Source organism: Octopus sinensis, linkage group LG9, assembly GCF_006345805.1.
Source record: "Octopus sinensis linkage group LG9, ASM634580v1, whole genome shotgun sequence".
Classification (NCBI taxonomy): domain Eukaryota; kingdom Metazoa; phylum Mollusca; class Cephalopoda; order Octopoda; family Octopodidae; genus Octopus; species Octopus sinensis.
The window spans coordinates 40,543,521-40,556,020 of NC_043005.1; the positions used below are offsets into that span (position 1 = coordinate 40,543,521).

General features: G+C 37.7%; 1 protein-coding gene across 2 annotated transcripts in view; it reads left to right on the forward strand.

Moving 5' to 3' along the window:
- Positions 1-12,500, forward strand: part of LOC115215747 — a 39,103-nt gene that overhangs the window by 120 nt on the left and 26,483 nt on the right. For both annotated transcript variants that reach the window (XM_029785044.2, XM_029785043.2), the window contains exon 1: positions 1-786. This exon is cut by the window's left edge. In XM_029785044.2, the coding sequence (XP_029640904.1) occupies positions 685-786 (102 nt within the window). In that variant the 5' untranslated portion in view covers positions 1-684. The remainder of the gene's footprint in view (positions 787-12,500) is intronic.

Below are 12,500 nucleotides of genomic sequence, written 5' to 3' on the forward strand. Positions count from 1 at the left end.
GCTAATATCCATATTTTATTCATTCATTCATTGATATATATATTCTGCATCAGTATTCCTTTGAAGGACCCAACGATTACACACTCGCCTAACAGGTTGGAGCAGCAGCAGCAACATCAGCAGCAGCATCAGTAGTAGTAGTAGTAGTAGTAGTAGTTGTAGTGGTGGTGGTAGTGGTTGTGGTGGTGTAGTGTAACCTTCGCTGCTGCAGTTAAAACTAATTTTGTTTTGTTGTATTTCCTATTCACAAACTACAGCCCGTAACAAACTACGTTCATACAAACCCTTCCCTCCTACACACTTACACACACACTTACACACACACACGTCCGTACACACGTTGACGTATATCTATATCTGTCTCCTCTGCATATATATATAAATATAGGCTTTTTTTTCTCTAAAACTATACACATTGTCGCACTCATTCAGTGAGCGCGCTTATAGAAGCTATTTTTAAGTCTTGTCACACAAACACAAAAAGTAAACAACAACAAAAAGGAAGAAAGAAAGACAAGACATCTAACAAAACAAGGATATCCTAATATTATAACATCACTCTTCATCATCACTTACGAACTGCAACAACTGTCAAGAGTTGTGATAAAACAACGATTAAGAAAGATCTTAAATACTTCGTTATTACTCTGTGTGGAAAATAAATAAAAAGTGAAAGAAAGCAGCATGGCCAGCCGGGTAGAAAATATCACATTGCGCTATTGTTCCACCTGTATCTTAATACTCATATGCTCATTGTTCTTTGCCAGAGCCAATTCCATATATAAGGTAAAGTGATAATTTTTTCTATATAACAAAATCTGAATTTTCTTTCATTTTTCTCTTGCCTTTATTACCTTTATTTCTTTCCTTCTTTCTCTCGCTCTCCGACACCATACCTATCTCTCTGTCTGTCTGTATTGCTTTCAAATTTTGGCACAAGGCCTAGCAATTTCGGGAGACAGGGTAAGTAAGCTGGACGTCCAACATCGACTCCTAATGTTCGACAGGTACTTATTTTTACCGACCTCGAAAGAATGAAAGGCAAGGTCGACATTGGCGGAATTTGAACTCAAAAAGGTAGAGAGAGAGACGGACGAAATGCCGCTAAGCATTTGGTCCGGTGTGCTAACGATTCTGCCAGCACGCCTTATATATATATATATGTTTCGTTTTTGGATTTGGTTTGCAAGATTCTTTATATGAGTTCGTGTGTTGAAGCATATTCTGTTGTGTCTGGGGAGAGTCATTCTCTTTTAGTGCCTTATTATTTAACACACTCACCGGTAAAATTTCCACTTATTTCTTATTTTTATTTTCTAAAATTTTCGTTACGTCTTGCAACCTTTTCAATAGTCTTGACTCTCTATGAGTGTGTGTATATATATAAATATATGTATTTACATGTGTATATATGTATGTGTATATATATATATATATATATATATATATATATATATATATATATATATATATAATAGATAGATAGATAGATAGATAGATAGATAGATAGATAGATAGATAGATAGATAGATAGATAGATAGATAGATATACATACATATACATATATATATATATATGAATTTTTATGCATATATATGTTTGTGTGTGTGTAAGTGTAATTATGTATTTATGCATAATAGCGTGACTGGGATGTCTAGTTTCAGCTCTCTGACTTATTCAACAATACTAATTGAATGGGTTAGATAAACTAACAGCTAGTGATGAAACTTTAAGAGTCCCAGTCAACCCAAACTGTATAGTATCTTTTGATTTTACTAAAAGTATTGGGTCCTTTTACATGTCATTGTTCGTTGCTTATAAATTTATGATTGAATAGCACGAACATTAACACTTAGTGTATGTGTGTGTTGTGCGTGTGTGTGTATGTGTATGTGTGTATGTAAGTATAGTATTATACTGGATACAACTAACTCAAAGAAAATAGAAAAAGAACTCAACACCTCTTTATTGTGGTTATAGGAAAGTTCAGTGTCTTTTAGGGACCAGGAGTTACATTTTGGATGGGAATCTTAGACACGCGCGCACACACTCACACACATACACACTCACAAACACACACATTCAATTACACACAGGCACATATATGTATATACATATATGTATGCATATACATGCTTGTATATATGTATATGTGTGTATATATATTTATGTGTATATGTAATATATTATACATATGTGTATGAAAGGCGGCGAGCTGGCAGAAACGTCAGCGCGCCGGGCGAAATGCTTAGCGGTATTTCGTCTGCCGCTACGTTCTGAGTTCAAATTCCGCCGAGGTAGACTTTGCCGTTCATCCTTTCGGGGTCGATAAATAAAGTACCAGTTTCGCACTGGGGTCGATGTAATCGACTTAATCCATTTGTCTGTCCTTGTTTGTCCCCTCTATATTTAGCCCCTTGTGGGTAGGTAGTAAAGAAATATATACATATGTGTATGTATTATATATATATATGCATACTGTATGCAAATACACAGAGTATATACGATAGCTACGTATGTGTATCACAGTGATGATGATGATTATAACTGCTACCTCCACCACCACTACCACCACCACTACCACCACCACCACCAACAACAACAACAGCAACACCCCTCTGTTTTTGCTACTATCGTCATCAGGTACGCCTCTGTGAGCCAACGATGGAGCCTCCACGAGTTTTTCTCGATCTGTTAGGAACAATAGTCAAATTTCCATCAGACCACATCTTAATCGCGACCGCATAAAAAAACATGTACGCGGTCGCACGATATGCTAGACATAGCATGTTACATCTCCCTGAAAATACCATACCTGAAATATAAAATCTATATAAAAAAAAATTTTTTTTTAATAAAAAAAAGAAAAAGAAAATAGGAAATGTTGGGTGATTCAATTCTTGAATACATTGTCTGAAAATTTTGCGGGATGGCCATGGCTGGAATCAGAATCTAAACAACAGAAGAAAACTGCTAATATAGTGTAGTGCACTCGCTGCATGAGGTGACAGTGAAATATGGGTGGTCCAGAGCATAGAGAGTCTGTTCTGAATGACTCATGCACCGTAAAATGCAATTGTACAGATGTATACCAATGTACATATATGTATGTGTTCATAGGTGGATGGCTGAATGCACACTCGTGTAGTAAGTACATAAGCATATATGGTTATATGTGCGCGTGTACGTGCGTATGTGTGTGTGTGTGTGTGTCAGTGTGTATGTGTGTGTGTGTGTGCGCGCACGCGGTCATATATATGTATAAATAAACGAACGATATTCATGGGTCCCAAAACTATATATAGAGAGAGATAGAGATAGAGATAGATAGAGATAGATAGATAGATAGATAGATAGATAGATAGATAGATAGATAGATAGATAGATAGATAGATAGATAGACAGACAGGCAGACAGCCATATAGATAGATAGATAGATAGATAGATAGATAGATAGATAGATAGATAGATAGATAGATAGATAGATAGATAGATAGATAGATAGATAGATAGATAGATAGATAGATAGATAGATAGATTTCTTTATTAGCCACACAGGCTGCACACAGACAGAACAAATTACAAGGTAGAGCTTTTCTTTTGGGGGTAAAAAAGAGGGGGTTGGTTTTCGATCAAAAGGGATCGTAAAAGGAAAGAAAGAGGACAAAAAAAGGGGAGGATTTTAAAAAAAGGTGGGGAGAGGGAAAAAAAAAGTTGATCAATAGGGATCGTAATCACAGAAATGTCAATATGAAGTGTAAAGGGGAGGACAGGTGAGGTTTACCCGTAGATAGATAGATATAGATAGATAGATAGATAGATAGATAGATAGATAGATAGATAGATAGATAGATAGATAGATAGATAGATAGATAGACAGACAGAGACAGACAGACAGACAGACAGACAGGTAGGTAGGTAGGTAGGTAGATAGATAGATAGATAGATAGATAGATAGATAGATAGATAGATAGATAGATAGATAGATAGATAGATAGATAGGTAGGTAGGTAGGTAGGTAGGTAGGTAGACAGAGACAGACAGACAGACAGATTGCTAGACTGAATGTTTATTTCCGTTCTCTTTACCCTTCCATCTCATTCATCCCCACCGTCTCCGCCTCATACTCTCTGACCTGTCTCTTCGCTTTATTTATCTCCATACTATATTAGGTAGGACCTCGCGTTGTGAATCTATCAATACATGTTTATTCTAAACTGCATTGTATATTTTGTCCAAAGCACTTCGTTCAACTGATTGAAAACGAGTCATCTCGTTATTTTTTTTTTGTTGTTTTTATATATTAAACATCTCTAGTTTACTAATTGTTTGAATACTATCAGTTGGACCTACTTTTTCTAAGTTTTTCTTGACTTACAGTGTATTGTATACAAAATATTGTTTAATTAACTACAAGGCATAAAACGTACAAATATACAAATTAAGCTAATTACTTATATGCTAGCATAATTATTTAGAACTGCTAAAACAGCTGATCTATGCTGTTGACTGGAAAGCGAAGCCGGGTACCTTTTCTCTGAAGAACAACCAACAAACCGTGAAACGCTCCGTCCGAAGACTCCCCTCCCTCCATTTTTTTTTTGTCTGCACATTAGTTTATATAGAATGTGCACACATTATTATTTAAACCAAAGTGAAGCTTTGTAATGTTTAAATTTATTTTTGTTCTGATTTACATTTTTGTGCATAATACGCAAACATACATACATCATACAAATATACATTCATACACATCTGCATACGCATAGACGTTTCTCTCTCTCTCTCTCTCTCTCTCTCTCTCTCTCTTCACTGTGAGTGTAGGTATGTGTCTTTGCATGTGCATGTTGGACCAAATGCATAAGCTGCGCCCTGGTGCAGTGATTATTAGAGACGTGAGAGCAACAGGCAAAGAGACGAGGCAGCAGACAGCCTGGTGGGCTGTCATGTAGACAGACGACCGGGCAGAAAGGGAGAGAGAGAGAGAGATAGAGAGAAGAGAGAGAAGAGAGAGACAAAGCGATAATGATAAAGATGGAAGAAAGAGGATGGAGAGAGAGAGAGAGAAAGAGAGATAAATAGACAATAATCACAGGACTATTTGCAATCGTTAGATGATCAACAGAGGTTGTAACTGACAGATTACACTTGCATAAAGACTACACGGACAACAGATGACAGATAATAGATAAAAAGACGGGAGAATAGGAGAGAAGTACTGAAACGTATATTTACAGACAGGCAGACAGACTGATCGATAATCAATCTGACTGATAGAAATATAATAAGCAAATAACTAAAATGATACAACTTTAATACAGCGACCCGTAACCCCTTCCTTTAATTCACACTTTATTGACCGAGTCTTCTTATTCCCCCCTTTTCGGTTTCCTCTCTCTCTCTCTCCTACACCATAGTAAAGTAGCACCCCCCCTCTCTCTCTCTCTCTGCTGTTCTCTGTCGTTCTCTCAAGCTAAGCACGTATCTCTTTTTCAAGCACAACCTTACAAATGATGCACACACACACACACACACACACATACACACACACACACACGCAATAGGAACATGCATACACATGAGTGCATATGTATACGAGAAGAGGGAGAGAGCGAGAGAGTGCGTGTGTGTGTGAGAGAGAGAGAATGTATATATGTATGTATGTTATGCAGTTGTCCTCCAGCTTCCTCGTCTTACGATCAAAGCTGACCCGAGGCCATAAACATTTTACCGCTCTTCTCATTTAACCATAATCACACCACTATTACCACCACCGCCACCACCACTAACTGCACCGCCGCTGCCACTACCACCACCACCACCACCACCACCACTAACTGCACCGCCGCTGCCACTACCATCATATGTTAGAACAGCTCTCTCCACTTTTTTTTTTTCAAACCTCTCACATTCTATATTACACTCCCCGCCAACTCGTCTTACTCTCATATTTCTACTATAAATCTATATATGTCACACCATAACATTCGACTCGGCATCTGAATGAATGCTTTTTTGTTTGTTTGTTTGTTAGTTTCTACGTGAATGAAATGTCAAGAATTAGATATTTATATATTATAAATAAATAACCTTATCGTTCGTTGCTTCTGTCTTCTCATTTTCCTTTTTTTTTTACTTTTTCCTCTCTGATTTTTTTTTTCTTCTTTTTCTTGACATCCTTTTCTGTTTCAGAATTCGCGCGCGTACTTGCATGTGCATGTATGTATGTATGTATGTATGTATGTATGTATGTATGTATGTATGTATGTATGTATGTATGCATGCATGTATGTATGTATGTATGTATGTACGTATGTGTGTATGTATGTATGTATGTATGTATGTATGCATGCATGTATGTACGTATGTGTGTATGTATGTATGTATGTATGTACGTACGTATGTATGTATGTATGTATGTATGTATGTATGTATGTATTTATGTATGTATGTATGTATGTACGTATGTGTGTATGTGTATATGTGTGTGTGTGTGTGTCAGTGTATCTGTATGTAATAAATGTTTGATTGTTTTAACTTTAAATATTTGTTTACACACGAAAAGAGATATATTCAGATGTGTTAGTATACACATAATTATGTCTGTACTCTTCTCTTTGTGTGTATGTGTGTACATATATTTCTGTGTACGCTCCTCCATATCTGTGACTGATTCTGTAAATGTATGTGCTTCCCTATATATGTGTGCTCGTGTGTGTGTATGTTTATGTGTGTGAGTGTGTGCGTTTGTGTGTGTGTGTGTGTCAGTGTATCTGTATGTAATAAATGTTTGATTGTTTTAACTTTAAATATTTGTTTACACACGAAAAGAGATATATTCAGATGTGCAAGTATACACATAATTATGTCTGTACTCTTCTCTTTGTGTGTATGTGTGTACATATATTTCTGTGTACGCTCCTCCATATCTGTGACTGATTCTGTAAATGTATGTGCTTCCCTATATATGTGTGCTCGTGTGTGTGTATGTTTATGTGTGTGAGTGTGTGCGTTTGTGTGTGTGTGTGTGTGTGTGTCTACGTGTGTGTGAGTGTGTGCGTGCCCCTTGTGTGTAAGTGAGATATAATATTTGTGTAAGTATTGTTATTCGTTATTTTCGATTTTCAAAGAAAAACATCAAAAAACCTGATTTTTCCATATTGGCTTCTCGTGGTTTCCACTCTCTAATTATTAACAAAATACGAACATTCATCATGGCAATATTTCTCTATGCCTCATAAAATCATTATTTTTTTCTTTGATGATGATGATGATGATGATGATGATGGTGGTGGTGGTGGTGGTCGTCGTCGTCGTCGTCGTCGTTCTGATAGTAGTGGTGGTGATGATGATGATGCTGATGGTGGGATGATAATGATGATGATGATGATGGGATGATAATGATGTTGGTGGTGGTGGTGAGATGATGGTGGTGGTGGTGGTGATGATGACGATGATGGTGACGATGACGATGATAACAATGATGATGGTGGCGGCGGTGATGGTGGTGGTGGTGGTGGTGGTGGTGGTGGTGATGGTGCGGAGGAGGAGAGGAGTATGTTTACAGACCTTTGCGTTCAACGTTCAAATTTTGCCGAAGTTATTTTTTGCCACTTTCATCTGTTAAGGGATGAGATCGATTTAATGTAACTAAAGAAAAGATCAAGTAAATAGAGTAAGAGTAATCCCAGATTAGAAACCAAGAGTTGGGCGTTCATAATCCAATTTCCGTCACCAATACGGCGTTATATGATTCATGCCATTGCCCATCTTAAAGTTGGTTGCCGTGGATGTTGCTTGACATTGGTCTTCTAGAGAAAATTTGGTTGCTCTAAAAAGCTTTCAGCTCTCACACAGATGGTTGCTTTTAGAATTCAGGAGGGTTGTGAAATTTGTATTTTTCGTTAAGGAAAGATCGTACACGTGTTCGAGGGGTCCTCTTTGGTGCACTGGACAGATTTACTAGTTGAACCTTTCTCATGAATAATATAACTTCATCACATTTCGATGATGCGGTCCCACAGGCACATGAGCACTTGAAGATGACACAAGTCGAGATACTAGTTTTGTTAAAATGGCTTTGCCCATCTGGCTTACATATAAGCCACAGGGTAGGGACAGCGACAGGGTAGGGTGTAAAAGTTGTATTGTTAAGAAGTTTACTTCGCATCGGTTTCTGGTTTAATCTTATTGCGTAGTACTTTGGGCAAGTATTTTCTACGACATTGTCAGGTTGATCAATAACCAGTGAAACAAATTTGATAAACAGAAACTGAATGGAAGCCCGACAGTAAGACAGTTCCTGTTCTTAGGTGATCAATTTAATCATCTATCGGTTTCACACGGCTGCCACGGCCAGCAAAAGGGACCAACAACTCAGGCAATCATTCTAGTTATCACATGCTTAGAAGGCCACGTCATATATTTGGAATTTTCCAGGTATGGAAATGCATTAAATTCCTTCTGGATTTTGTCAAAAGAAAACTAGTTTTGAAGGAGGGCGGAGTCAAAAATTAATGCAATTTTTCTTTTTCTTTACTCTTTGACTTACATTGGAGATTTGGAAGGGAATGCAAATAAAGGTCGCATTACATTTTGACTCACTCTCGTATATCTTTTTATTTGATTAAGCCATTAGACTGAGGCCATGCTGGGGCACTGCTTTGAAGATTTTTTTTAATCGAATGAATTGATCTGAAAAGTTCCCGCTTTGGGTAAAAGAAAATACAGGAGGATCCGTTAATTATGATTTTATTCAACATATCCCACTCTCAGATTCACACCATTATTGCAGCGATCCTTCAGTTTTTGTAAGCCATGTAAAAGAACTCGGAAGGCCGCACCTCCAACTGGGCCTTTCGTAACACCATTAAAGCTAGGAACTTTTCAGCACCCCCTCGTGTGAGTGTGTGTGTGTGTATGTATGTGTGTGTGTGTGTGTGTGTGTGTGTGTGTGTGTGTGTGTGTGTGTGTGTGTGTGTGTGTGTGTGTCTGTGTGTGTATTATATATACATATTTATATATAGTAGAAAGTAAACTGCAAACAAAGTAATTTACAGTCGAGAAAAATGTTTTATAAAGATGATATATATGCTTTTCAACATCTATTCTTTTGCATCCATTCTTGAATTTATTAGGAGAAAATTCATTGCATCTGCAGAAGATTAACAGCACTGTTTGAACTTTCTGCCGTCCATTCATCCCCGCTCTGTTTGTAATAAAAATGTGTCAAGATCATTGCCAATAATTCAGATACTCTCCCTCCCTCCTCATTCTCTCTCTTAGTTATAATAATGAAAGCTTTGATGCTGCGTTTCAATTATTCTCTCGAACACTTTATTCCTATATTTAGTTTTCCGTCTTTGTAAATATTAGTTTCAAGTTTTGGCACAAGGCCAGCTAGTTCGGAGGCAGGGGACTGGTCGATGTAATCTACCCCAGTGCGCAACTGGTACTTATTTTATCGATTCCAAAAGAATGAAAGGCAAAGTCGACCCCGGCGACAGTTGAACGCAGAACGTAAAGACCGACGAAATACCTATTTCTTTACTACCCACAAGGGGCTAAGCTCAGAGAGGAAAAACAAGGACAGACAAACGGATTAAGTCGATTATATCGACCCCAGTGCGTAACTGGTACTTATTTAATCGACCCTGAAAGGATGAAAGGCAAAGTCGACCTCGGCGGAATTTGAACTCAGAACGTAGCGGCAGATGAAATACCGCTAAGCATTTTTTCCGGCTTGCTAAGGATTCTGCCAGCTCGCAACCTTCTGACTATTAAAAATTGATTGTGCTTGTAAAGACACCGAAATTCAGCTTGTCCGGGGGTGGGGGAGCATCATTTGTAAGGTCAAATCTGACCACCATTAGGCACTGGATGACTTTAGCGGAGATCTGCTTTAGATGGGTTGGGGGAACGTTTGACGGAAACTTGGCTGCTCTTTCTTGATGTTCAAGCAATCGCTTTGAGGCTTTCTTGACTTGTTGCAACTTACATCGATGAGATACTGGTTCCAAAAGAAGTGAAGACGGCAGCCTAATTTTTTTATGAAATTGCATCCTGAGACAGCACCATCTAACGAGCCTAGGGTGTGTTGCTCGGTTATTAAATTAGAACAATTTCAACCATTATCGCAATTTGTTTTATCTATTTCCAAACGCAATATAGTACTTTTCGATACAATATGTTTTTTTTTTTATTATTTTCAAAAAGGGTCCTATACCTGTTACGTGTTCAGTTCATCATTTTCCTCAGTTCCAGGTGAGAGCCTCTGCGTTATTGTTCGACCTGCTAGAATTAGTAGGTAATTTTCCTCAAATTACACCTTGCTGTGTTTTAAAAAACGGGATGCGGACAGACTGGATATATGTAGTTTTACACAAGTGGCATAGCATGAGCGCTGGAAGAAAAATATTTTTGGCGCCTCTCATCTTAATTAACATACATAATAGACCAGATGAAATTTGACCCACCTATACACCTGCACCCGTCGGAGTCATTTCCCCATCTCTTGTTACGCCTCTGTTAGATACACTGTCTTTGGAAAATGCATGATGGCCACGGTTGGAATGTGTTTACTGATTTTGCCGTATACCACCTTCAATAGCCCTTCCCTTATGTATCAATGAGAGAATGTCTACATACCACTGAAGGAATCTTGACTTCCACCAAATAGCAGATAATACGGTCCTGAATTCCCTACACAGAGGGGGAAAAACAGATGGTCGTGACTAGAGAGCCTTTGATCGTAGGTGTGCTCAATCAGAGTTAACCTGGGATTAAATAACAACAATGATATCAATTACAACAACAAAATGTATGCAGAATCAAGATTGACCTGGAGCTAAGCAATAACAACAACAACACATCTTGATTTCAAGGAACACAGATTCATGAATGGAGATGGTAAGAGGTGAAACAATTTAAAAAGTAGCTGGTTTGTATCTCATCATTGGCATTGTTCTTTGACCCTGGCCTGCACACTTGATTCTCAAATTGTCCGCTCAACTTAAGCTAAAAGTAGATACCGTAAAAAAAGAGACAAGTTCGCCGCTCCAAATAGTCGCAGGAGTGTAAATTAGGATTTATGAATGTTGGCACAAATGGAGCCGGGGCGAATGGAAAAGTCGATCATATCGACCTGAGCATATAACTGATACTGATTTTATCGATCCTAGAAGACCCAAAGGCAAAGTGAACTTCAGCAGGAATTGAACTCAGAAAGGAAAGGAATGCAACTAAATAGAAATAGTGTACATATTGATTTCTAAAGTAGACAGAAGATCTTAAGTTTGTCGGCAAGATTTAGTCGATTAAATTTATCTAGTATTTTGATTGGTAGAAAATATTGACAAGCTTTTCTGTTCGCTATTTGTGTTGCATTCAATTCTTCTTACAGGTATAAACTGAACGCGAATAGTGGCTTACGGCAGGTTCGTTTGTCAAAAACAAAACTTCTTGGAGACGGAGGTTTCTGTGCCGCTTTAGCACTCAATGAATGAAAAGAATTTCTATTTGTCACACATCATTTGTCTCATCTTGTTTCGAATGAACCTGTTCTCTCGTTATTGGTCAAAAGAATATTTTTTTTAAATAGCAGTGACAAAGAATATCAATAGATTCAAAAGATTATCAAGATTTCCGTACGTACAGCGTGTGTCGTGTTTTACACAACCGATGAAACTATATGAGTTGCAATTAAGATTCGCAAGTTCGGTACAAATCTTTCTTCTACCAGAGCGTTATTTTTAACAATAATACTTTGAGACAATCAATGAATATCGATCAAAATTTAATGTCAATAAAAACAATCATATACAATGCAAGTCTAACGAACCAGATCAATATGGAATCGTTCAGAAAAAAAAAAAAAACTCATTTACGTATAGAAAAAAGAAAGAGAAGAAATGAGTACTGGGATAGATTTGGTGCTAACGTTTTCCTCTTTGGTTACCTGGGACGGTCGACACATTGATATCCTCTTTCAAATTCTGTGTTACCCGACGAAGCCTATAGACAGTTAAATAAAGGTACCGGGTTGTAGGTAAAAGAGATTATTTCTGGGAATTCTATACAAATAAATCCAAATATCCTGTCCTTTGTTATGCAATAATTCCAATAATACTGATTTCTGACTTGGAGCACAATATCTGAAATTTGGCGATGTGCGTATAGTCAACTGTATCGTTGCCAGTAATTGATTGGAACTTTTTTATCGACTTTTGAAGAATGAAAGGCAAGTTTGAACTCACAGCGTAAAATGTTTTAAATAAATAATATCACGAGGCATTTTGGCCTTGTGGTGTTATTTTATTTACTAAGACGGCGAACTGGCAGAAACGTTAGCACGCCGGGCGAAATGCGTAGCCGTATTTCGTCTGCCGTTACGTTCTGAGTTCAAATTCCGCCGAGGTCGACTTTGCCTTTCATCCTTTCGGGGTCGATAAATTAAGTACCAGTTACTCACTGGGGTCGATGTAATCGACTTAATCCGTTT